The sequence below is a fragment of the Dipteris shenzhenensis genome, chromosome 22, assembly GCF_047967505.1.
Source record: "Dipteris shenzhenensis isolate YYH24624 ecotype China chromosome 22, Dip_SZ_1.0, whole genome shotgun sequence".
Lineage (NCBI taxonomy): Eukaryota > Viridiplantae > Streptophyta > Polypodiopsida > Gleicheniales > Dipteridaceae > Dipteris > Dipteris shenzhenensis.
This window is the reverse complement of record NC_141617.1, coordinates 1,360,570-1,384,472: the sequence shown is the minus strand read 5'-3', so window position 1 is coordinate 1,384,472 and position 23,903 is coordinate 1,360,570. Positions and strand designations below refer to the sequence as shown.

General features: G+C 42.9%; 1 protein-coding gene across 1 annotated transcript in view; it reads right to left on the bottom strand.

Moving 5' to 3' along the window:
• Nucleotides 1-891: 891 nt before the first annotated feature.
• The window catches only part of EMB2369 (tRNA synthetase class I (I, L, M and V) family protein), a 47,268-nt gene continuing 24,256 nt past the window's right edge, over nucleotides 892-23,903 (bottom strand). Inside the window, exons 4-20 of the mRNA XM_087393353.1 lie at nucleotides 23,116-23,235; nucleotides 22,116-22,220; nucleotides 21,715-21,938; nucleotides 21,496-21,562; nucleotides 21,188-21,342; nucleotides 13,497-13,761; nucleotides 13,046-13,240; nucleotides 11,777-11,856; nucleotides 11,404-11,466; nucleotides 11,234-11,315; nucleotides 10,580-10,657; nucleotides 10,200-10,301; nucleotides 2,904-3,076; nucleotides 2,084-2,261; nucleotides 1,862-1,939; nucleotides 1,508-1,639; nucleotides 892-1,315 (exon numbers count right to left, since the gene is read on the bottom strand). Of these exons, the coding sequence (XP_087249479.1) occupies nucleotides 1,097-1,315; nucleotides 1,508-1,639; nucleotides 1,862-1,939; nucleotides 2,084-2,261; nucleotides 2,904-3,076; nucleotides 10,200-10,301; nucleotides 10,580-10,657; nucleotides 11,234-11,315; nucleotides 11,404-11,466; nucleotides 11,777-11,856; nucleotides 13,046-13,240; nucleotides 13,497-13,761; nucleotides 21,188-21,342; nucleotides 21,496-21,562; nucleotides 21,715-21,938; nucleotides 22,116-22,220; nucleotides 23,116-23,235 (2,316 nt within the window). The 3' untranslated portion in view covers nucleotides 892-1,096. The remainder of the gene's footprint in view (nucleotides 1,316-1,507; nucleotides 1,640-1,861; nucleotides 1,940-2,083; nucleotides 2,262-2,903; nucleotides 3,077-10,199; nucleotides 10,302-10,579; nucleotides 10,658-11,233; nucleotides 11,316-11,403; nucleotides 11,467-11,776; nucleotides 11,857-13,045; nucleotides 13,241-13,496; nucleotides 13,762-21,187; nucleotides 21,343-21,495; nucleotides 21,563-21,714; nucleotides 21,939-22,115; nucleotides 22,221-23,115; nucleotides 23,236-23,903) is intronic.

The following is a 23,903-nucleotide window of genomic DNA, read 5'->3' as shown; positions in this document are numbered from 1 at the left end:
TACTTATTTCTTACACTCTTCTCACAATTTTCTAAAATTCTATGGTGTTATTTTGTGCTTGCCACACCAAATTGAAAGGGATATTTCTAGCCAACATCCACATCAACACCAACTTGTAGAACTCTCTCAAGAGGATAGCTAAACCAAATGAATCATACCACACAATCAAATGTAAAGAAAGAACAATGTGGCATTTATTATATACATAATTAGATATGCAAGCTATCGGCCACTCTATACAACACCATCTCCTCCTACCAATCTAATAGCTAGACCCATGGGGATAATTAGTGAAGAGGAGAATCTAGAAGATAGAGGCATGAGCTCCAAGAAAGGTGGCAAGAGGGAGAGAGAGAAAGAAAGAAATTCTATTAAAAGTCTTCGGAAGACCAAAAAGGGTCTATGAGACTAAAAGATGCTGATACAATAAACTGATGGATGAAGCCGCTAAATGGGCATCAACACCCAGGACAAATACAAAATCCATAATCCATAGTCATGAGGGACACACAAAGAGAGAGAGAGAGAGAGAGAGAGAGAGAGAGAGAGAGAGAGAGAGAGAGATTTTATTCCTTATAAAATGACACTTTTGCATGCAAAGCATAATCGATGTGACCCTACCCACCTGAGCATGAGATAAGTGTCTTACACACATGCGACTTTACAAGCCCTTTCTCCTACAAGAATTGGGAGTCAATGGTTATGCCCTTACCTGGTATCCTATTATTATTATTTTTTCTCAAGAGAAAATAACTTTTAATTAATACTTGACAAACCAACCATACTCCTTTTTTAAATATTGTACCTCCCTGTTTTAAAAATATATGTTGTATTGCCATTCTTCTGCTTGTATTTGTCCACCATTTCTTTTTAATGCTAAACCAAAAGCACATACACAAAATCCGCACGAAGTAGGAAATCCATAAAGAGGAATCAAGGAAGAGCCCCCACTATCTATAGTGAATTCATCTAGTTTCATCCCCTTGAAGAAAAGATATACATGAAGAAACACGACTCCCCTGATCATGGAATTGACTAGGTGTTCTCATTCAAATAAGAAAATCTTTATGGGCAAAAAGATGATACACTTATTGCTTTATTTGGATATAATAAAATTGAGGATTCTTCCACGTACATAAATTTTCTTCACTATAGTCCTGTCACCTAAGTAATTCTTGAAGTGATTGTCCTGTAAAACTGCTGCAACAGCAGTCGATTCATCTGCATCTACAGAGACCTCAATGGTTCCTCTAGTCTTGCCATTAATTTGTATAGGCAACGTGACCTTATCTTCTTTTAGATATTCTTCGACAGCCTGGTCAACCATCCAAGAAACCATCATCAATCATAATGCACACCTTCATACTCAATTCAAGAAGTGCTCTGCTTATCCTCATGTGCATAATAACAGTTCCATGTGAGCAAAACCAGCTTGAATAGGACAGAAAATGTCCTCCAGGCAAGGTCATACGAACAAAGTAGATTTCAGTAATGGTTGGACACTCACCTTTGGCCATGGCTCATAAGCAAGGCTTTGAGAATGTCCAAGTCGTTGCCATAATTCTTCAGCTATGTGAGGTGCAAAAGGAGACAGTAACAAAACAAAATTCTCCAACACTGTCCTAGGCCGCTTCTGCCACTGCAGACAGACCCCTGCTATGATCAGAGAACAATGCAAATATACTCGATTCCCCCAGCAAAAGAACAATGATCCACAGAGCCTGCGGTTGACATGCCTCGTATGACATTCTACCTTCTGCCAAATCTCCAAAGTTTACTTTAAGGCAAGCTACAGACGAACTTGTGTATAATGAACTAGGTAAATCATGATATAAACGAGTTTGAAAGTACACAAACCAACCTTGTTGGCCACATTTATGAACTCCATCATCGCTGAAATAGCTGTATTAAAACGCATCCCTTCAATTTCTTCCGTCACCTAACACCATAAAAACATTGAATTCAATTGGATATTCAGCTTACAATGGCCCCTTAGATCCAAAAGTTAAGGGCATATTACTAGAATTGTCAAAGCCCAGCAGATGCTGTGAATGAAAACAGACCACTCACAAAATCAGGCTACCTTCTGTATGCACTGATGCAAAATGCACAACTGCTCTAGAGAAGGCTCGTCATCTGTTGCAATGGATCCTTCTAGATAAGAGCCTGGAGCAAGGGGTAAACCGACAACCAGCCTCCACGCACGACCTAAGAAGCGATAGACCCCTTCCACTCCACTGGTGCTCCATACCTTGCTATCCCTGAAAATTTTTAATTGCTTACTCGGTAGTTGTAACCAGCGCTAAACAATACCAACCAACCTTAAATTTTGGCATTAAGACTGATGCAAAGAAGATATAAAATATAGGTACTCATGTTAAAGGGACCACTCAGCAGCTAAAATAGTTCCCAGCAAACAAAATGCTGAATAAAATAGGTCCCAGCAAGCAAAATGCTGAATATAGTAATACATTTCTGGAAGACAAGCTTGAATAGATTGCACCCCTAGACATCCAACTATAATGCTTAGCACTGGCCCTCAAATGTGTATGCCTGCCCATTTAATTGACTTGTCTCTCTCAAAAGCTTGAAAGAAAAACTGTAGCATGTTCACGATCCACACGCTTCTTATGAACTAAGGTTAGTCCCTGCAAGCTTTAGCAGGAAGTCAGTAAGAGCCTAGCAGTTTCCATAACACATTTATGAGTCTTATTTAGAAAGATACAAGATAAGCATGGCACACCATTAGACAGAAAATATCAAAACAGAAGAATCCCAGTGGATATGACCTGTACTTTTACAAAACACAATGCAAACGAGTTCTTGGCTTGACAGTGGGGAAGCCAATGCTCATGGATGCTGATAGATAATTCCTGCAGCGAGTAAAGTGGAGATCAAGGTACCTTAAGGGGCCCATAAACATTTCGTACAGACGCAATGAATCTGCTCCATAGTCACTGACTATATCATCTGGATTGATAACATTTCCCCTGCTCTTGCTCATTTTGTGAGCTCTGCAACTCACCCGAATGTTTGCATTTGATTTGAGTACATATCCCTCTCCAGCTTTGACAACCTAGCATATGGAAGAAATTTAACTCAATTTCATTCAAAATAAATAAAGCATATCAACACAAGAAGGTTGGAGAAGGCTTCTATTTTAGCAGCACCTTTCCACTTTCAATTGTAGCATGTGAAGAGAAACATATATATAACACAACACAGGCAACACAATTTCGCTGCAAATCGTCACGATTTCGGACTTCTATCACTCATGGTAGCATGTCCAGCAATCAGTGGACAATTCTTTCATTTTCACACCATAACAGAGCCAAGCACACTGTTGGCACCCGAACGTCATTGGTTAGGACCCACAAGAAGAACAACATGCAACCAACGTTGTTCTACAGAACCAGTTAGGTTAGAGACTATGGACACTAGAAATACTTGGCACCCAACCATAGACAGCATAGATGTATGGAGAAAAGAATAGAGGCAGGCTGGTGCCAGTACTATGTCTTTGAGAACACATGCAGATCAGCAGACATATGGTGCTGGCATTTGAAGAATACTGGGTGATATACTTGCCATGCCAGTTATGTAGTATGGGGTTGAGGCCTAGGGGGGAAGCCTCTCAAATTGGGACGATGTGAGAAAAATCAAAGACAGCTTCTGACAAGTATCCTAGCAGTCAAGGAGACCATGTCATATAGTTCTTGTCCCCCTGGAAATCGGGGGTTTGCTTTTGGTCTGCTTTGGATGGAGAGTGATTGGAGACGTCTGTAAGGTCCAAGACATGCCAGACGATAGGCTTCCACACCAAAGCTTGGGAAGCTAGCTCCAAAAAGTACGGCAAAAGCCCAAGTCCTTCAACCAGAATGGAAATGGTTGCTAAACACCGCTTTTGAAAACGAGAGAGAGGCACCCCTTAGAGTAAAACAATGCCTACAACAGACGTTTTTGGAGTCCAGGGAGAGGGGACCCCCCCCCCCCCCCTCCTCAAGTGAATTTTACAAGGCGAGCTTTTTTTGCTGAGCAAGGGCTCCAAACACGGCCCTATCCACTTGAACCAGTACACACAATAATTCGACATCAGGCCCTCTCACGTTGCCCATGAACACAACCCTTAGCGAGAAGCCAAGGACATCAGCAACAGATCTTGAACACGTCCAGATACACCAAGACTCCCAGTGCAACCCCCATCACACAGCCACAAGGAGCTCGGGCGACTCATGACTGACATATATGGCACATGATATGGCAGGAACACCTCCCATCACATGAAGTTTTTTCTTGTTTTCCTAGATTCGTTAGTAGCCAATTAACTGTTAGAGGTGTAAACAACACCTCCAGTTCCCCCCACTCAGTGTTGTAGTCACAATATGGTTATCAGTTTTTGGTCTCATAGGCTGTTTTGGATAAAGTAAGCGAGATACACATGCTGCCCACATGGAGGAATCCACACTGTAGTAAATTATGTCATCAGATCCCCTGCATTCACGTCACAGATTTCTGATTTTCTCATAGTAGACCCTCTTATGAAGGAGTAGACCATTCATACATTTCCTTCGATTTAACACTCCCTCACCCCATAGAAAACAAACAGAGGATCACCCCCTCCACGTACTACCAGCATGACTTTGATCACTCCATAGAGCACACCTATGGTAGCTACTTAGCAACTCTCTAGAGCACATAGCTAAGCATCCAAAAGTAGATACCGACTCTAGAGGGATCTCTACCTAAAAATTTGTTCGTATTATGATGAGTGCAGAGTATTTAGCCAACATTGCCATTCTGTGACACGGTTCACACTTTGATAGCCATATGGGCTAGCATGCAGGGCCCTTCACGGGCAGCCTCTTCTAGGAGGACTGTATTTCTTCAAGTTTGGAGGGGTTCTCCCTTTTTCTCAGAGGTTGCTACCGGATTGAGATGGCACTATCAGCCCCAAACCTTTCTTTTTGGCTTGAGCTTTTCATGCATTGCATGGTGTATTCCCGTATGGAGCTTGCTCTAACGGTTTTCTTTGATACTTAATAGAAGTCTCTTTTTTGCCAAAAAAAAAAACAAGGGCACCCTGACTAGTGATGGGGTGGGGAATGTCCTCTAAGATCGACATGTGTTGGTTCAAGTGTGTTCACTTGGGCTTTCCAAACATGAGAAAGAAAGAAAGTTTATTAAAGTCTTCAGAAGACCGATGGGTCTATGAGACTATGAAAAACCTGGTACAAAACGAGCTGGGGTAGTGGAGCTACTAAACGAGCATCCATACCAATGCAAAATGCAAAAAATGCAGAGTGGTAGTACTAAGTATAACATAGTCATGTCGATGGTCGACTATATATCAATCTCATCATCATCAGCAGGACGTCAGGGTGGACGAGGCAATGGGGGCATGAAATCGGCAATAGAGTGCAGTCAGCCACTCAAAGGTGCAGTCCTGGCACGTCTCCTGGTCGTAGCTCTACGTCTAACCAAGGCTACTATGACCCCTGTCGGTCGGGCTCCGACTCTAAACAAGGAGGGGATGTCCCCAAGTGTGATCTGTGTGTCAATCCTCTGTCTGCGCTATCGGGTCATAGGCTCCGGGTCACGGTCATGTCGAGGCCTCATTGAATTCTTTAAGGACATTGAGATCTTCTTTCCAGCAATTTCATTAAACCCTTTGGATTACTACTACTATGCAAGACTCTCATTCATGGCGGGCAAGAAACTATCATTTCCCTCCTACAAGGAAGCTATTATTGAAGCCTTCTCCAAAGGTTTTTGACCACCTGAACCTCTACCACCATTATACCCGTTCACAAGGCAAGGGCTTCCATGGATCTAGGTAAATAATGCTTGGCCACTTGATGGTAAGGTTTTCCAGTCAACTCTTGCAATAGACATCAGTGAGCATGCTGCGAGCGCAAGTATGCGAGCAACTAGATAGGCAAGTTTCAGATAAGACTGATCCACACTTGAACACATCTTCCCCCTCATAATTAAAAGTGTGCATGGTATTTCTCATTTTGCTCATACTTTAGAAATACTCCGCGTGGCAGTCACTACTTAAGAAGATCTTGTGCGTTGCTCTTTCAGAAGGACTAAAGAAACAAGGAAGGTCTAATTCTAGCAACTTCGACTCTAGTCTAGCTTTTATAAGCCAAAATAAATGGAAGAAAGGTAAAAGAATCCAATGCAGATATTGTAAAAAGTTGGGACACATTGAGGCCAACTGCTTCAAGAAGATGGAAAAGGAGCAAGAGAAGCATCATGCTAATCTTGGATTGATACCTTCTACCCAGTTCAAAGTAAGGGGGGTGATTGAGAGATGTTCTCCACCACCAGTCACAAGCTGATTGAGAGGTTTACTATCACAAGCAAGATGTTGGACTCTTGTGGTGGGATGTGAGTTTGGTCTTCTCTTTTGCTTATACCTAGATTAGTCCAAGAACATGCCCAAACTCATCCTATAAAACCACAACATGGTGTAGTTTCAATCGCATGATAGTCACTCTTAAGCTTGAAAACCATAAACTCCATCACGCATAGCAAGGACTAGGCTCTAGCTATTATGACATCCCCACTGATGTCATCAGCGCCCAACAGTGGGTGTAGACCATAGTATAAACATATGCTCTCACACATACAAATCCACACACTCACACATACTTGAGCATCCATTTATGCAAAATCTTCGTACAGAGTTTCTGTCAGCACTTCGGAGGTGAAGGGCAAACTCAGCCATGACGAAGGCTAACACTAAAGGAGCAGGCTAATCAAAAGGTAGTCCAAAATCTCTTCATTTAAGCTACAACTGCTTGTGAAGACTAAACGATTTCATTTTAGTCTCTCCTAGATGAGCATCTAAATCAAGCTGACAGGGCAACGCACCACTTCTCTTTTGCTTGTTGGATCTCACCTTTGCTCATTTGTTGGGATAATTTCGTAGCCAAGGTGTGTGGGAACTAGGCCTAGAGTCCTAGAGTGTGTGTCCCTAAGGTTATGAGTGTGAACGTGTCCTCAGGTGGTCACTTGTGCCACATGTGTCCTTCGGGTTTGTAGAGGGTCACTTTACCTTTGTTAGATTAGATTTGATTTGATTCCTACCTCATCTATGAAGTGTTGAGTGTTGAAGATAAGGCTTGCCTAGCCTACTAAATTGGCACATGTATCCTCCTTGATACCAATCAAATCAATAACTATGGATTGTTGCCTCAGCCTTTCATTCTCTTGCACTCCTCTCTATCTCCAGAAGCTCGCTACTCTATCTCTTTGTGATGGAACGCTTTAAGCCTCCATAACACCTTCCGTACCTTTATTTCCTTCAAGGACTCCATGCCAAGGCCGTAGCACTCTGACTGTCAATGAGAATTGGAGTAGGCTCCTCCAATGTGCATGTAGATCTGCCAACAAGTGTCTCAACCAGACACACTCCACTGTGGTTGTCAAAGCTGCCCCCTGTTCAGCTTCGCAAGATGAGGTAGCAACAATTGATTGTTTCTTACTCAACCAAAAAAAGCATGGATGTTCGAGGTATAAAAAATTACCACTAGTTGACTACTTGGTGTCAAAGTCGTCAGCCTAGTCCGAATCGTTGTAAGCATGTAAATGCAAGTTACCGCCTTGGAAATAACAAACCAAGGGACTGAATACCTTGCAAATATTTCAACACACACGTCACACCTTGTCAATTTGAGGTCATTGGGCTATGCATAAATCTGCTCACCTAGGATACTGCAAACTAAATGTCTGGCCGAGTATTACACAAGCAAATTAGGCATCCCACAGCCTGGCAATAAATGGTAGCATCAAATGGTTCATTGGCATTATGCATGGATGGCATAAGCTTGGCTCCATAGGTTGAAATGGGCTGTAGTAGTTCCAAATCGAACATTTCAAATGTCTTCTGCGATTCAGCCTTGAAATCTTCAATTTTTGCTGCATTATTACCTGGAAGCAGCATGTCATCATTACACAACAATAATGAGCAAATGAGTGAAAAAGTCATCAATCTTTGCATACTAGGCTCTAGGAGCCTGTTTCAAGCCACACAAGGCCTTCGTTAACCTCCAAACCTTGTCATCTTTGTCAGGAACAACAAAACCAATGGGTTGAGACCCATCAACCCTTTCCAAGAGCTCCCTATTCAAACATAACTCCAACTGATGGATATTCCATCCATCAAATGCAGCCATGGCAATGGCACACCTAATACTACTCATACAAGACGTGGGAGAAAAGGTCTCAGTATAAACTATGCCCTTCTTCAGCGCATAGCCCTTTGCAACAACAACAAGACAGGCTTTGTACCTGTCTATAGATCCATCTAATCTGCAATTCAACTTAGCAATTGCTTTCTTGTTATGGCAATGCATGGAATTGGGTTGTTGAAGTTCTTAAGCTGCAATATGCATCTCTAGCAAGACATAAATTGGGATTCTCTCGAATGGAAGCCATTCAAAGATGCATCCCAGGAGTGTCCACATATCGAGTGACAAGTGAATGCAAGCAGTGAGCATTATCATTACCATGCTGACACAAGAGTCTCAACCCCATGTAGCTAGGCTTTGAGGCCATACACAAATACATATCGGAAGAATTGAAGTATAATAGATGTTCAAAAGCATCCGCTCTTAGCATAGGATGCTGTTTCTTTGAAAGTAGAAGCAAGAGAAATCCAATTCAAACTCATGGAAGAATGAGGTCATTCTGGAATAATATAAAAGCACAATGGTTCCCCCCTGCTTAAGTTTTTTCCTAGCTTGAATGGCATGGTGAATACACACGTAAAGCCAATTCCAAGCACAGATTTGTTAGGAATGACCCAACAGAGGGTACGCACAGCAGAAGACTGATAGAATAGCCCAAGAGCTCACACAGTGTGGTGTGTGGTGTGGGGTGTGGAATCACAAACTTCTTGAACTTATGTGCATAGCATAGATGTGCAGACTCATCAATAGACAATGAACCAGTCAAATACAGAAGACACCAAAATAATATACTTCCTTCCAAAGCTATGGACACAATACAAAAGAGTAGATCCATAGTCCCACCAAGGGTGTGGTCCTCTGATCTTACCACAAGGTCCTTCTACTATCTGCCGGCTATCTCTAGACTCGAGCCTGCGTGCTCCACCTTGAGCGTCTGTAGACTTGTTGTCCAGAATTGTCTTCTCAACCTTGCTGCCCTGTGTGTCAGCCTAGGTAGGCAGCCCTCTGTGAGCTAAGTCTGCAGCTCCTCAGCCCAGTTCACCTCCTAGTCATAGGCCCAACTGGTGCTGCTCAGCTGCTCCTTCCTGCTCCCTGAAGTGCTGCTCCAGAAGATAATGAATGAGGGCTGAATGGCCCCCTTTTATAGGCCCAGGGCCTGCTGCAAAAGCCGACTCAGTCAGCCTCATTCTGGCCGACCAGTCTGCTGCTGGTCCAGCCCTTTAAGGACTCTCAAACCGGGGCCTTAGGCCCACACTTCTAGGGCTTTAGCCCTCCTTTCAAGGCAGGGTCCCAACCCCCTTGGTCTGCCCTATATAAGGCCTGGTTGGCTGCCTCCAAGCAGCCCAACCAGCCTCTCTCTTGGCCCACTCCCTCTGCTGGTCTGTCCCGCCTCTGCTGCGCCCCTTTCCGGCACCCTGTTCTGCCCACACGTGTGCGCCTTTGCTGCGCCACATGCAGCCTCTGTCCCGCCTCCAGTGCGCCTCTTTTAGGGGCCTGTTCCAGCCCATACACACAGGTGTGCGCCTTTGCTGCGCCACATGCAGCCTCTGTCCCGCCTCCTGTGCACCTCTGTTAGGAGCCCGTACACACAGGCCTTGAAGCGCCTTTGCCAGGCTGCTGTGCTGCCCACATGGCAGCTCATGTGCTGCCCATGTGGCAGCCCCCGCCCTCACCTTTTCTTTTGGGCACATCCTGCCCCACGCTCTCCTCATATGGGGGCTTACAGATGGGGAGGTGACCTTTCCAACAAGATTGTGGTTGAGCAAACAGATGTACATCTTACATAAGATATCTTGATGGCACAATCCTTTAAACTAAGTGGACACATCATTAAAAATACCCTTTTTATTAAAACTGCTCAAAGTATAGCAAAATTAGGCAAACCTTACCATATGATTGCAGAAGACATTGAAACTTTGATCCAAATAAAAAAGGATCAAATTCAGCACCACTCAAACTGATAAGCATGCAGAAGGTGAATAAACCAAAGTCAAATATTACCTCATCCTCCGATATTCTTTCTGGCTTGCAATCATTTCTTTCATCAACGTAGTCCATAGATACAAGATTTCCGAGTGAATCCCTGTACGCAGTGTACTCTACCTGAACACTTGACAGCAAAAAGGACTAAGTATGCTGCAAGCGTCTGACTTTACAAGCAACAGCAATTGCGTCAATGTTTGCATTATCACTGAGTCAGAATTAATGGGTCAGAGCTTGGATACTCTTTCAACTGGTCTCTTATGCATGTACAGGTGGAAATTACAGATCACCCCCCTTGAGACATGTTGATCCATCAAACCATTGACAGCAGCACTTCTTAGGAGAATCTACTGTTTAAACAGGAGTGTGATGTGAAGGAAAAGAAACAAGCATCATACCTCCCCAAGGATCATGCCCTGGTTCACCAAACACTGGAATGGCTCCTTGGTTGACACAACACCAATGTCATAAAGAACCTGCAAAGAAATTAATCCCAGAGAGGAAGTTCGCAATGGAGAACCATTAAAACCTCGTGAAGGTTCACACTGTGTAGCTCTTGGTGCATTTCCTCTTTTTGTCTTTATTCATTTTCAGGTGCAATTAAATGAGGCAGCAGGATAATTAATCGAAATTGCATGCCTGTTGTGCAATTTATAGGTTAGGTGTTGATTTGAAAGGGTGCATGTATCAACATGTTTAAAGTGTTGTCACTGTTGAATTTGTGACTGGTTTGTACATTAACATCAACTGGGAAAGATTTAGATAGGAATATGTGGACAAAGGGGTAATTATCAAGTTATCACAAGTGTATGTAATTTCCCCCAAGTATACTCGCAGGCTTGCCCAGTGTCATTTGCCATCTCATTGCAGACGCAGATCCTGGTTTATGTGTCGAGAAAAGGCATGCTCTATGTATCTAGTAAACCACAGTAGAGAAATGTTTGTTTTTTTGGAGTCTTTCACTGCTCACAAGCTGCATAGGCGATTGTCAACATACTTTTCGAAGCCAATTGAACTCTAGAGAAACATGCTCTTCCAAAAGGCCCTCTCACCTTATGCCAAAACCTTGCATATAACAAGTGGAGGACTGAATGCTCTGCACCTCCAACATAAAGATCCACAGGACCCCAGTACCTGCTCAACGTGAGAAGTTTTAGAATCTATACAAACAATCTTGTCTATTTAAGAACAAAAAAGCTTAGCCGTAGAAACAACAGTCTACCTTTCTTTCTCCGGATCAACCAAAAACTCTGGGTTGTTTGGATCCATGAATCTTAGGTAATACCTGGTTAAAAATTAGAATTGCATGCCACAATGAGAGACCATGGCATACAAATAAGCAGACATACAACAGACCCATCTCAAAGTAAAACAAAGAATGCCAGTAGTATGGAAGATCTCTTGTAAGGCCAACACATTCGGAAAGCAAGAGTACATGATGACTATGGACTGCTTCAACAGAAGTTTTAAAAATCAAGATGTCACACAGAAATTTAGAGCAATATCAATGCATCTTCACTCCCTAGAAAAGTTTATCCTTTGAGTCAATCTTCAAGGAACCTAGATGAATCCAATAGTGCACACATAGAATGTACCAGCATGAGCCTGCCCATTGTGGCATGGTGTTTGTTTCTCGTCGAGCCTGTTTCCCAGATTCAGGCTCTAAAGTCCGAACCTGTAAGACAGTTGAAAAGTGAATAACTATGCAACCATCCTCTAGGTGTACAGACTCTCTCTCTCTCTCTCTCTCTCTCTCTCTCTCTCTCTCTCTCTGTTTGTCCAACCCTCCTCGCTCCGTCCGTCCCTCCCGTTCCGTCTGTCCATCCCTCCCTGCCCTCTTTCTCCGCTTGCGCCTCCCGCTACCGCCTAATGAAGCTGCTGTAGTCGCAACACAATCTTTACCCACTCTAATAACACATTTGGAGGAGCAAACTTTTGCTGCTGACCAGTTTGCTGAGGATATGTCACAGGTCATTGAGCAGGATAAAGAACATATCAAGAAGGCCCATGATCAACAGTCCAAGGCAGCCAATAAGAAGAACACAGAAGTTTATTATGACAAGGATGATTGGGTTTTACTGAAGATTGATAAAAGAAGGATCAAGTCGGTGCAGGGAAGTACAAAACATGTCAAGCTACCACTGAAATCTTATGGTCCATTTCAAGTTTCAGTGCAAAACATCTATTGCTACCTGTGTATGGAGGGCACTGCAGTCTAGCAGGCCTCCTGTTTACTGTTTTCTTTCACACCTATCAAGAGAGTGTAGCATCAGACAGCCAGCCAGACATTCATCCCTCTTTTTATCAAAGGAGGGTGACAGCACAAGGCTTGACCATTCCAAAGATTACAGACTTGATACATTGGCCAGCAATCATTTCTCTGGCCCCACCACCACATGCATGAACCTGGACCCTTAGCAATCATCCTTCGGCTTCTACAAGAGTATTCAGCCTGGCAGATCCTCAGCAGACTCAGAAAAAACCATATACATATACATGAGCTTAATCCTCACAGAAATCCCGAAAACATTGTGGTTTACATTATCCATGCGTCTCACAGAAGGCCCTAGAGACTCATGATCTGCTCAAACTTGCCCAAAATATATTAATCAGGCATAAGATCAAGTCCTTTTCCACACTCTTGTCATTTAGGCATCTTTCGTGGAAGCTTGGAGTACCCTCTCCACTGTTAATATTTTTGTTACTTTCTCCCAATGGTGGAAACATTTCCTGATACAAAAAATTTATTAGATATCCTCTTGCAGGCATTCAGAACATCCTTGACCCCGAAACATTTTGACACACTGGCCCCCTTTTTCCACCCTCATGGACTTGCTGGAAAGCTACATGAAGTTGGAAATTACCCAATCTGCTGCTTTTGCAAGTGGAGGTTCCCCTGTCCCAGTCGGAGAGAAGTCATCCATGTCAGGAAGTTTTACGGGTAGGTCCTTCTCAGGTACAACCTTAACCTCACCTGTCTCCTCTAAAAAAACCACAGGAAAAGGTTCACCCCAGTACCTCTGCCGAGCAAACAACCAATCTCGTAGCTTGTAATTAACCTGCAGAAAAAAACCAACTTCAGCTGCCATTGCTTGAATTAGAATATGCCCTACCATGGAGAGGTTTCCTGCAGAAAGACCATTGTACAATAGAATACATCCAAGTATACGCCTTAGAATGCAGCAAACTGCAATACAAAACCTTGTAAAGGAAACGAGCCTAATCCAACATGTGGTATTTGTAACTTTAAGAAATATGACCATTAAGTGGAAACAGCATTGGCTGATTTCACACATCCTGCTTATAGATATGTACCTTATGTCTGCCATACCCCTTCTTCTCAAGCCACTGTACAACTTTTTTAGCCGCCTTGCAATGTGGAAGACCATTCAAATCAATGTCAGTCTCTCCAAAGCAAGAATTGATCACCAATCCTTCACCTGTGTATGCACCTTTGCCATCCCAAATTGTGCCTCCTTTGGGGGAAATAACCAATCGCATTGGAAGACTGAATCTTTTTGCAAATTCATAATCTCGGGTATCATGGGCAGGGACAGCCATAATTGCACCTGTCCCGTAACTGCCAGAACATCACGAGTCAATATATTGATATCACTTCCATTGTTGCTACCTGAACACTAACAAAACTGCTCATTCCAATTCTATTCTTCTTAATTGAGAAAAATGCTACAATGCTCTCACAATCAAGAAAGACTCTTTGGTTGAAAACTGTTTTGGAGTGTATCCTTACTTTCTTTACATTTAGTAGAATAATTTTAAAAGTGTTTCTAATTCAGCATTGGAAGCTGCACGTGCTTTTTCCAAGTTTTTATCTGGAAAGCTACACATTTCTAAGCAAAGTCTTTCCCTTTGTAAGTGCGGTTCCAAGGTTATACATTTCAAAAAATTTATGATACAACGAGAACAGGAAAGTGCCTACTACTTTGAAGTTAGCTAAAGAATTTGAAGCCAGGAACATCAAGAGGACTAGTGACATAAAGAAGGCAAAAAAAAAAAAGATATCAGGGCAAACAAAACCTCAAAGCATGCACCCATTGTATGCTCCATTGTTTGAGGAACTCAACGAGCTTTTACATAGAATTATGCCTATTACTTGGCAGCACAAGGAAGCCCAAAATTACGAGAAGCTGAGCAAAAGGAGGGAAGTCAAGTGAAGGAGGAAATGAAATTTTCCCAAGCAGGGTCAGGGGGGAATGGTGCTCTAAGAACACAGGCAAAAATGAAAACCTAGCTTTCAATGCGTTGACAGGACTGACAAATTCGACAGAAGTTGAGTCTAAAACACTATTAAAGAAAGTTAGTGTCCAACGTTAGGAACATGCTACCTAGTAGATAATGCACATGAAGGCTGCCTTTGCACATTGAGTATCCTATCTCCTCCATTTCCAAGTGCATCTCCTGCCTGCCCCAACTAAAATGGTATGGTGACTGAAGTAGCAAGACTATAGCAGTCATAGGAAACATAAAGTATTCACGTAACAATAAGCCTAGGCATCCAAGGTATATATATTTGAGCAGCTCCAACAATGAGTGGGAGTTAGCAAATGAGCTAGTGCTCTTGTATCTTACTTTTAGCCAGCAATTAAGTATTCTCTCTTCACCAATGCCAACTTCCTCAAATATATAATATGCATTTTATGAAAAGGATAGTGCCTCTTCCTCCACACTAGAAAATTTACCAAGATTCTTTCAGAGAGAGCCTACACAAAGTGGACACCAAGGGGACTGAGAGGCACAGCCCATTCCCAAAGGCACCACATGCATAGGCCTTGGGACACAGTGTCTTCACATGTGTCCAGTTGAACAACTAAAGCAAAGGATGCACAGCAGCAGATCCCCAACTGCTTCAGAGGCATCTAGACATTCGACGGGACCCCAATAGTGCCTACACAGCAGTCACTTCACTTACGGCTGGCTAGCACATGATGGGACGCTAGGTTAGTTTGACCATTAAGCAATTTAACCAATTCGTCCATTGAAAATTCCCATTGATGGAACAACCATACAAATTGTACCCAAATGGGCAAGCACGTGCATACTCTCCAAGCCCCAAAGAAAGTTGTGGATGCGAGCAGGCAGTGACTACATGAACAAAAATGCGTGTGAGACACGTCTACCCTCCAGATACTGGGGCTTCATCCTTTGATACTCTTAGGAAGTGGTGAACTAGTCATGGTAGAACAATATCCTGGTGGGGAACTCCAGGTCCCCCAAAGTCTGTGACGTATAGAGCTGAAGCAGATCCAATCCTATGATACAGTTGATCTCATCTCACAAGATCTGGAGGGACAGGGCATCCAAGCTATACTAGAAGGGAGGGAGGCGATCCATTTGAATACCCTGAATGGCAGGCCATTTGGATATACGCAAGTGCGTACCAAGGCGTGCTAACCCCTCCCTCGGCTACTTGTTTGAATCACTCTAGGCCAACCTTGGTAGGCTCCATCTAGGCGAGGCCTAAACCCTCTGAATATATGTCAACGTTTAGAAGATAGCATCGATTTAGAGTGGTGTCATAGCGAACTCTGCTTGTACAATCTGATGAGGGACCGATGGCTTACTCCAAATCATCCTGGACTTCATAATCACCTGTAGCCTCTCGAATCTCCGCCAATCAATCGCCAATAGGTCACTCCCCCAAAGGGTTTGCATACATGGATGTCGGCCTCAAAGGTGTATCGAATAGGGATCCCTTCGTAGTGTACCTGAAAGCATTGTCGCTCTAGTCGAGAAAGACTCCCTACCCTCGTGTGAGTTCGTGCCATGGCTGCATGAATCATCGTGAAAATTGACATATATTCTATTCCATAAATTATTGTTCCTTTATATTTATCTAAGAATTCTCTTAATTGCCTTCCATGGCTTTCTTTTGGATTAGCATATATTGGAGCACTGTATTGGTTGGAAAAGTTATGCTTGGTTTGGTGTTGCTGAAATATATTAGATTACCTATAGCATTCCATCTACTCTAGGACTATATTGCTTTTTTTATAAAATTTCACTTCAATTCATAGGTGTATTTATCAATTTGAAATCCTCCATTCCAAATTTTAATTGCATATTTGGTTTGGGATATAAAGGTCTTTGTCATTGTATCTCTAGACTTCAACACCCCAAATAGTCATGTGTAGGGTGACGATGTAGTCGAGTGAAATGACGCCTTCAAAAACATGCATGTTCCAAGGCCCGATGCCCATGTGCATGTATGTATGAGCTGATCTATCCCTAGTATCGATCCATAAACCTTGGCCAATAAGTTGTCAATCATGAGGTTGTGGTAGTTTCCCGCATCAAAGAGATCTCCCGCTTTGTGTATCCGCACAATGGTGGTGGAACTCCAAGTAGGGGGGAAGCCATGGCATAAATATATGTGCTGAGATCGGAGCCAAGACCTCCTGCCCATGTGCGAAATGCTCAGTCCGCAACCCCTCGTGGTCCTCGAACTTTCGGTTGTGCAGCTTGTACGTTGTGTGCACGAAACAAGATCGATGTGAACGGCCTGGGCAAAGAAGACATAGCAGGTAGTGCCTATTAAATTCACACATGGCATTTATCATGCATAGGGCCGAGTGTCATAGTGGCCTCCTAGCCGCCCTCTTTCCTTTCTCTCAAAAGGTTCACTTGGGGGACAATGGAGAGAGGATCTTCATGCCACTTTTATGTTAGCGCATCCAATGTGCACTATTCTATGTTACTTCACAAGGGATATATGCCACATAGCAGCCTCTCAAAGAGACCTTGTTAGCTTGCATTGCAATTACATTTCTAACACACTCCCTCAAGTCAAGCAGAGGGAGGTCTGCCACATGTCTCCTTGTGTGAGTGTGCGCACTTCTGCTGATCCTGTTGTTTATTCTACCACCTGACTATAGGCTATTGCTTCAAACATTCTTGACTCAGCATTGCCACTTGGCGTTGATTCCGCACAGTCCTACCTTCTACAGGCTGTCCAGACTATTACTTGCTACTACTGACTCGCCATTTTAGCACAGCAACTCTACCACAATCAACTGCTTCTACTCTGGCGGCTAGGTGTCATGTCCGTAAGCTCTAGTCCCAATTGACGAAACATGTGCCCAAACTGCCTCTCCAACTATCAGAGTCGTCGACGACTCTTATTGTGACTAAAACAACTGCTGAAAGAAATCCGTGGTCAGCTCAAGGATCTCCCAAGGGTCCCTATTTATCTATCCCTGCTCGTCCCGCAGTCTCTGAAGCCGAGTCCCAGCTGATCGTGGACCATGGTCTGGAAGAACTGTCTAGTCATCCTATCCCCTTATGTACCCATCTGGCCCTGGAGGAGTGGTACAAGAACTTAGCTCGACAAACCTCTATGGCTTGCGAGTCAAGCCATGTGCTCTCATACCTGTCATTGAGCCATTGAAAACCTGGGTCCTGCTCACGCAGTAGTGCTCCCTCTCGCTACTTAAGAGCATGCCTCCTACAGACATACACCTTGGAGCATACCTCCCACACATACACTTTGGAGTACACACCTTTTCATGTGTGACTCTTCACTCTCTATAAAAGAGAGGCCCAATTATAGGGATGACACACTTTAAACACTCAAGCAATACAAATATTATTTGTTCTCTACTATTTCAATCTCCTTTCTATTCCTTAGCACATTTCTAAATATACTAAATCCAGGATTTCTTACAGTGGTATCAAAGCAAATATTTATCTTGCATGTAGGAAATGCCCCTCACCTTCTAGCCCCCTTCTAATACCTCTACTTTCGCTAGAAGGAGATCCACGCACGTTGTGCATGGAAGAGATGGAGAGGATGAGCGTAAAAAATTTTACTGCCAACCCCACCTAAATTATCGGTAGCCTCTCTATCTTCCTCACATCACTAGTTGATGTAAATGGACACAACAATAATCGCGTCTTTTGATGTGCTTGGCCTGTCCCAAAACCAAGGGACACACCCTTTTTCGCCAATGGACGTGCCTTTTCAATGAAGAAGCTTTGACTCCTCACCCAAGAGGCACATCCGTTCGTGGAAAAGACACCCCTTTTATGTAGGTGTTGGAATATGAAGCCAAAGTGAGTCAAAAATGAGTGTACTAGGTGTCTAAGGGGTGTTTTATAGTCTAGTGAGTCCTAGACATGCCACGTGTCATATTGGGAGTTATCCCATATACACTATGGCTTTCTAGAGTTTAGTGTCACACTATATAGTGTTGTACTTGTCTTGAGTCTTTTGATATCATTCAACATCAAGCTATCTACATGTGAGTATTTTGGTTATCATTGCCTAACACTTGTTCTTTCATTTTCCTTTCCATTTTGCTTTTCATTATGCTTTCCATCCGTTCCTAGCTAGCTACTAGATCTCTTCATATGGTATCACAGCCATGTTCCTAGCCCTGCTCTCTCTTTCCCTTTCCCTTCCAAGAGGTTGAGGTGAGGGAGGCCAATGAAGCAACTCTAACTCCTCCTCCTTGGAAGGCTGCCCTCTTCTCTCCTTCCTTGAGCTCTCTTCTCCACGCCATTTTGCTCCACATAGCTCTGCTGCCCACGCAGCTGTGAGCTCTTGCGTTACAATGCGGTGACTCCTTACAATGAGAAGCCAACTACTTATGATTATGCCAAACAATTAGATTTTTCAGAATTCTTATCTTGCAATTCGCATCTATATGGTGAAGGTGATTTTTTTGTTCAGAAAGATTAACCTTTTGTAAAGGAATTAGACACTGCCATTAATTTAGTAAGACCTTCCTAAATGGCTTTCAAATTGAAAATAGATAAGTTTGAAGGAGAGGGGTTCCACACTTGGCAAACAAAACTGAAGCTTATTCTCATGAAAAAGGGAATATGGAAGGTAGCAAATGGCAAAGAAACTAAACCTACAACTAGAGAAGGAGAAGCTTCATGGCTTCCAAAAGATGTTTATCACCCTAAAATGATATATATTGAGTGTTTGGTTTTCATTGAGTCTAAAGGTCCTCTGCCTTGGATAGTCCTCCTAAAAAGATGTATTGGTTTTCCTTTTTTTTTTGTGTGTGGCTTCCTAACATGTCCTATTATGAAGCCAAGGGGGAATGTACAGTGGGAGTCATATGTATTGGCTTTGATAGGTCTATTTATTCAGGCCTGGCTTAAGAGTTCCAGGATGTTGGTGCATTGGTCTCCTAGACCTCTGAGTTGGTCATGCATCCATGCATGATGAGCCTGTGAGCCATGCTAGATGAGATTTCTATGTTATGCTCACTTGCCTCTGAGCCATGCTCACTTGCCTCTGAGATTGTGTGGGAACCATGTCTAGTTCTAGAATGGCATGCACAGTTCTGATGACCATCATTGTCATGTTCTGTTCTTGGTTCCATTCCAGTAGTCTCTCACCATGCCTTCATGGGGGGGTATTGGAATATGAAGCCAAAGTGAGTCAAAAATGAGTGTACTAGGTGTCTAGGGGGTGTTTTATAGTCTAGTGAGTCCAAGACATGCCACGTGTTATATTGGAAGCTATCCCATATACACTATGGCTTTCTAGAGTCTAGTGTCACACTATATAGTGTTATACTTGTCTTGAGTCTTTTGATATCAGTCAACATCAAGCTATCTACATATGAGTATTTTGGTTATCATTGCCTAGCACTTGTTCTTTCATTTTCCTTTCCATTTTGCTTTCCATTATGCTTTCCACATTTCCATTCCGTTCCTAGATAGCTACTAGATCTCTTCAGTAGGGACACCTCCTCTTTTAAAAGAGACTGACCCCTTCATCATAGTTGCAAGAAACGGTGTTTCGACCGTCAGAAACGGAAACGAAAACGGCCGAAACGGCGTTTCTGTTTCCCTATTATTTGGGGAAACCCTAGCTGCAGGGTTTTTGCACCGTTTTTGTGCTTGCTGCCTCTTTTTGCCACTCTCATGTGTTGCTTCTATCCTCTACCCGCCTGCTGCATCCTGCTCTACCCTCCTCTGTCCTACTCCAACTCTCCTCTACCCTCCACTCTCCTCTAACCTCCACTCTCCTCTACCCTCTACTCTCCTACCTCTCCTCCACCCTCCACTCTCTTCTATCCTCTCCACTACCCTCTACTCTCCTCTACCCTCTCACTCTCCTCCTCATCATACTCCGTAGTTGCAGTTAGTATTGAGCAGAAGAGAGTGAAGGTAGTCTATCTCCCGCTACACCAGTCATGCAATGGCAAGGCCAGCCAGGAGAACTGCCAAGGGGCTGGCTGCTAGCCTCCAAGAAAAACACAGCAAGGCGATCTCCAACGGGCTCCCTGCAGATACGAATGGGCTGGAGACTCCACAGGGAAGCTGTAGGCTGCCTAAAGGCTTCACCAACGAACAACCAAAGGGACCGTGAAACAGTGCGACCCCTTCAGCACGGGCTGTTAGATGCCACGGCGCCTTCGTGAGGGGGGGGGGGGGGGGGGGGGGCTCGATGAGGAAGAGGGAGGAACAGAGGGAAGGGAGGGAGGGGGCGGCGGGGAAGGGGGGTGCAGCAAGCAGGGTTTAGACAGAATCCCATATAGAGGAAATTTGTCCATTAATATGATATTCAACATAGCATACTCAAGTTGTCGTCATTTATCATAGATATTAACTTCTAAACCTAAAGAAGATTGAGTAATGCTAAGGTCCAAGAAACTACAACAGCTTCCATTATCTGTACGTTTAAGTTCACAAAACTCTCCAGGTAAAATTCCTCCACCAAGGAGTTTGGAATTTTGTACATAAAATTATTAAAGTTTGGAATGTTTGGGATGATAAGTCATCTATGAAAGACTTGAACATTCCAATATTCAAGAATTCAGCGCATTAACAATTTCTTGTCAAAAATTCGGCTTGTAAAAGCCTCCATATCAATAATGACCAACAAAATATCAATTTTCATATCTTTTATGATTCGTTAGATTGATTTTGCCTTGATTACCAAGACCATACTTCAAAAAGAAAAGAAAAAGTTTTTCGACCACAATTATTTTGCCTAACCTTCTAGAGGTCCAAACCCTAGTTAGTACCTTCCCAACACATAGTCTGCCACCCAAATGGGAATAGCCTCATTCGTGGCAGGATTTTGAGCATATGTTCCAGTGAAAACTCCACTTTTCTCTTTCTGAAGATCTGTTCTCTCCAAATCGCTCTTTTTTGCTGCAGCTTTGACATACGTCTCTACCTGCCCAAACTCCAACGAAAGATAGATTCATTTCCCGTGATCATCAGATAAATGTCCTGTCATTATACACAAAGTAGTCAAAAGCACAAAAGATCGAACGAAAAACAAAATCAAGTACTTGAAAATAGCAATCGCATGATGATATTAGCACACCTCCTCTCTATGAGATGAAGCTGTCAATTGATCTAGCAAAGGGTGCTCTGGTGCAAGAACCAAGTAGCTGTTTTCCAAAGCAGCAAGGTAGACAACATGTCAACATAAGAAACCTACAAAAGAAATTCCAAGTCCTGCCCAAAAATATACAATCATTCAAAGCTTTAAAAGAATATCTTAAGGGACATGACCGATTTTCCAATTCTTTTTAAGACTTACGTGGCACCACAAAGAGTGTCAGGTCGAGTTGTGTAAACTCTTAGGCTGACTGAATTTATAGAGCCATCGGCCTGCCTTACAGGAAAATCAAGCTCAGCACCGTCAGACCTACCAATCCAGTTGCGCTGCATGTCCTTTATGCTTTCTGGCCAATCAAGCCCCTCCAAGTCTTGAAGTAAGCGGTCTGCATACTCAGTTATTTTTAACATCCACTGCCGCATAGGCTGCACGTTTAAGAGTGTGTCAGGAGAAAATCATTTGCATTAACCGCTCACATACTACTTTTGAAGTCTTTGTTTCATCCCCTCAAAAAATTTCATGATCGTAGATGACAAAGAGCTGACATGCACTACAGATGAATACCCATAAGAAAGCCTATAGTTCAGAAATATAAGAACTACCTTTCGAATAACTGGATGCCCCCCACGCTCACTCAGTCCATCAATGACTTCCTCATTCGCCAGCACAGTACCAAGTGCAGGGCACCAGTTAACTGGTACTTCTGCCTGCATAAACACATATAACATCATAACAACCAATTTAGCTTCCAGAAACCTTCAAATTGAGCTCAATAAAAACGACAGATGAAGTGATCACAGCATCTAAATGGATGTTTTCATGCTTGTAAAGGACTAGCATCAAGCAATAACACTCTTCAGAACGCACCTATTCATGTTAGCTAGAATGCAACAATTTACAAATACTATATCAGCTACATCTTCTTTTGCAGCTTATGAGAATAGGGACAATCTCCCTAAAATGGTAACTGAGAACCAGAGAACCTGCCCCAATGAAGGGTATAGACTGTAGTATTAACATATGCTCTCACAGATACATATCCATATATAGACTTGAGAATCCATTTAGTACAAAGGTCTTTGTACCAAATTTATGTCAACACTAGGAGGTGATGGGCAGATTCATCCATTACGAAACCTAGCATTGAAGTAGAAGGCTGATCAAAAAGGCAGACCACTTTCTCTTCATTCAAGAAACACCTCTCCAATCATTTGTTACTAAATTTACTGTTTGCTTCTAAGTGTTATAATTCAAAGTTCAAGTTGATTTTTTTTCCTCTCTACACAAGCAGCCAGAACCACCTTCCTGGCAGGTCGGTTAATGGGAGATAATGAGGGTAAATCAGGAACTAATTCTCCTCCCTCAGTAACCATGAGATGTATGATGATGAAAGGTCACTCATTTCATGCAGCTGTCATGTTATTCAGTCAGAATGGAAAATGAACCCTGGTGACAAACGGTTCCATCCCTCTTATCATTTATGTAACTTGGATTCCTCTAATAACTTGCTTTTTCAACTTACTCCTGCGCTTGAAATAGAAACATACCTTGTGACATTTGTCATATTTTGGCACATTAAATACAACACATGGCTTCACTCACCTGGTAAGCAAGGCCTCTTTTAAAAAGCTGGAGAAAAATCCATTGTGTCCATTTGTAATAATCTGGCTCAGTTGTTGATATTTCTCGCTGCCAATCGTATGAGAATCCCAAAGACTTCAGCTGTACATACCACACAAGGGAGCTATGAAACGGTAATTAAAAAATGGGCAATAACATACACCAAATTATAAGCGCTGCATAAGTTTTGAAAACAAAAGGTCTGACTTATCAAAAAACAATTTTATGTACGCATACATGCATGCATACATACCACATACATAAATACAGAAATACATATACATGGACTGCTCTTTGTAGGACTGTTTTAAAGACCAGGTCTGATAAGATGCGCAAGTATCTTGGTATATACCAAGCCCGAGGTGCCTGCCTTCAAACCAAAAAGGACTTTGTGCCAAATATATACCTCATTTTCAGATCCTTTGATTTAAAAACCAAGACACTCAGAGACAAACACCTCCTCATGCAAGTGTTGATGAAGGAATGCGGTTTAGATATCCAGTGAATGCACCGCCAATTATGAAGGCTGCAATAGCAATGACACACCTGATGGTAGCAATGCGGGAAGTAGGTGCAAATGTCTCCTCAAAATCAATGCCCTACTGCTGAGCATAACCTTTTGCAACAAGACAAAATTTGTAGTGGTCACCAGTGCATCAGTGAGTTTATTACCCGCTTGGTGCCTATAGCACGCTTGCCTTTAGGAAAATCACACAACTCCCAAGTGCCATTGTGTTGAATTGAGTCTAGCTCATATTTGGAAAACCTTC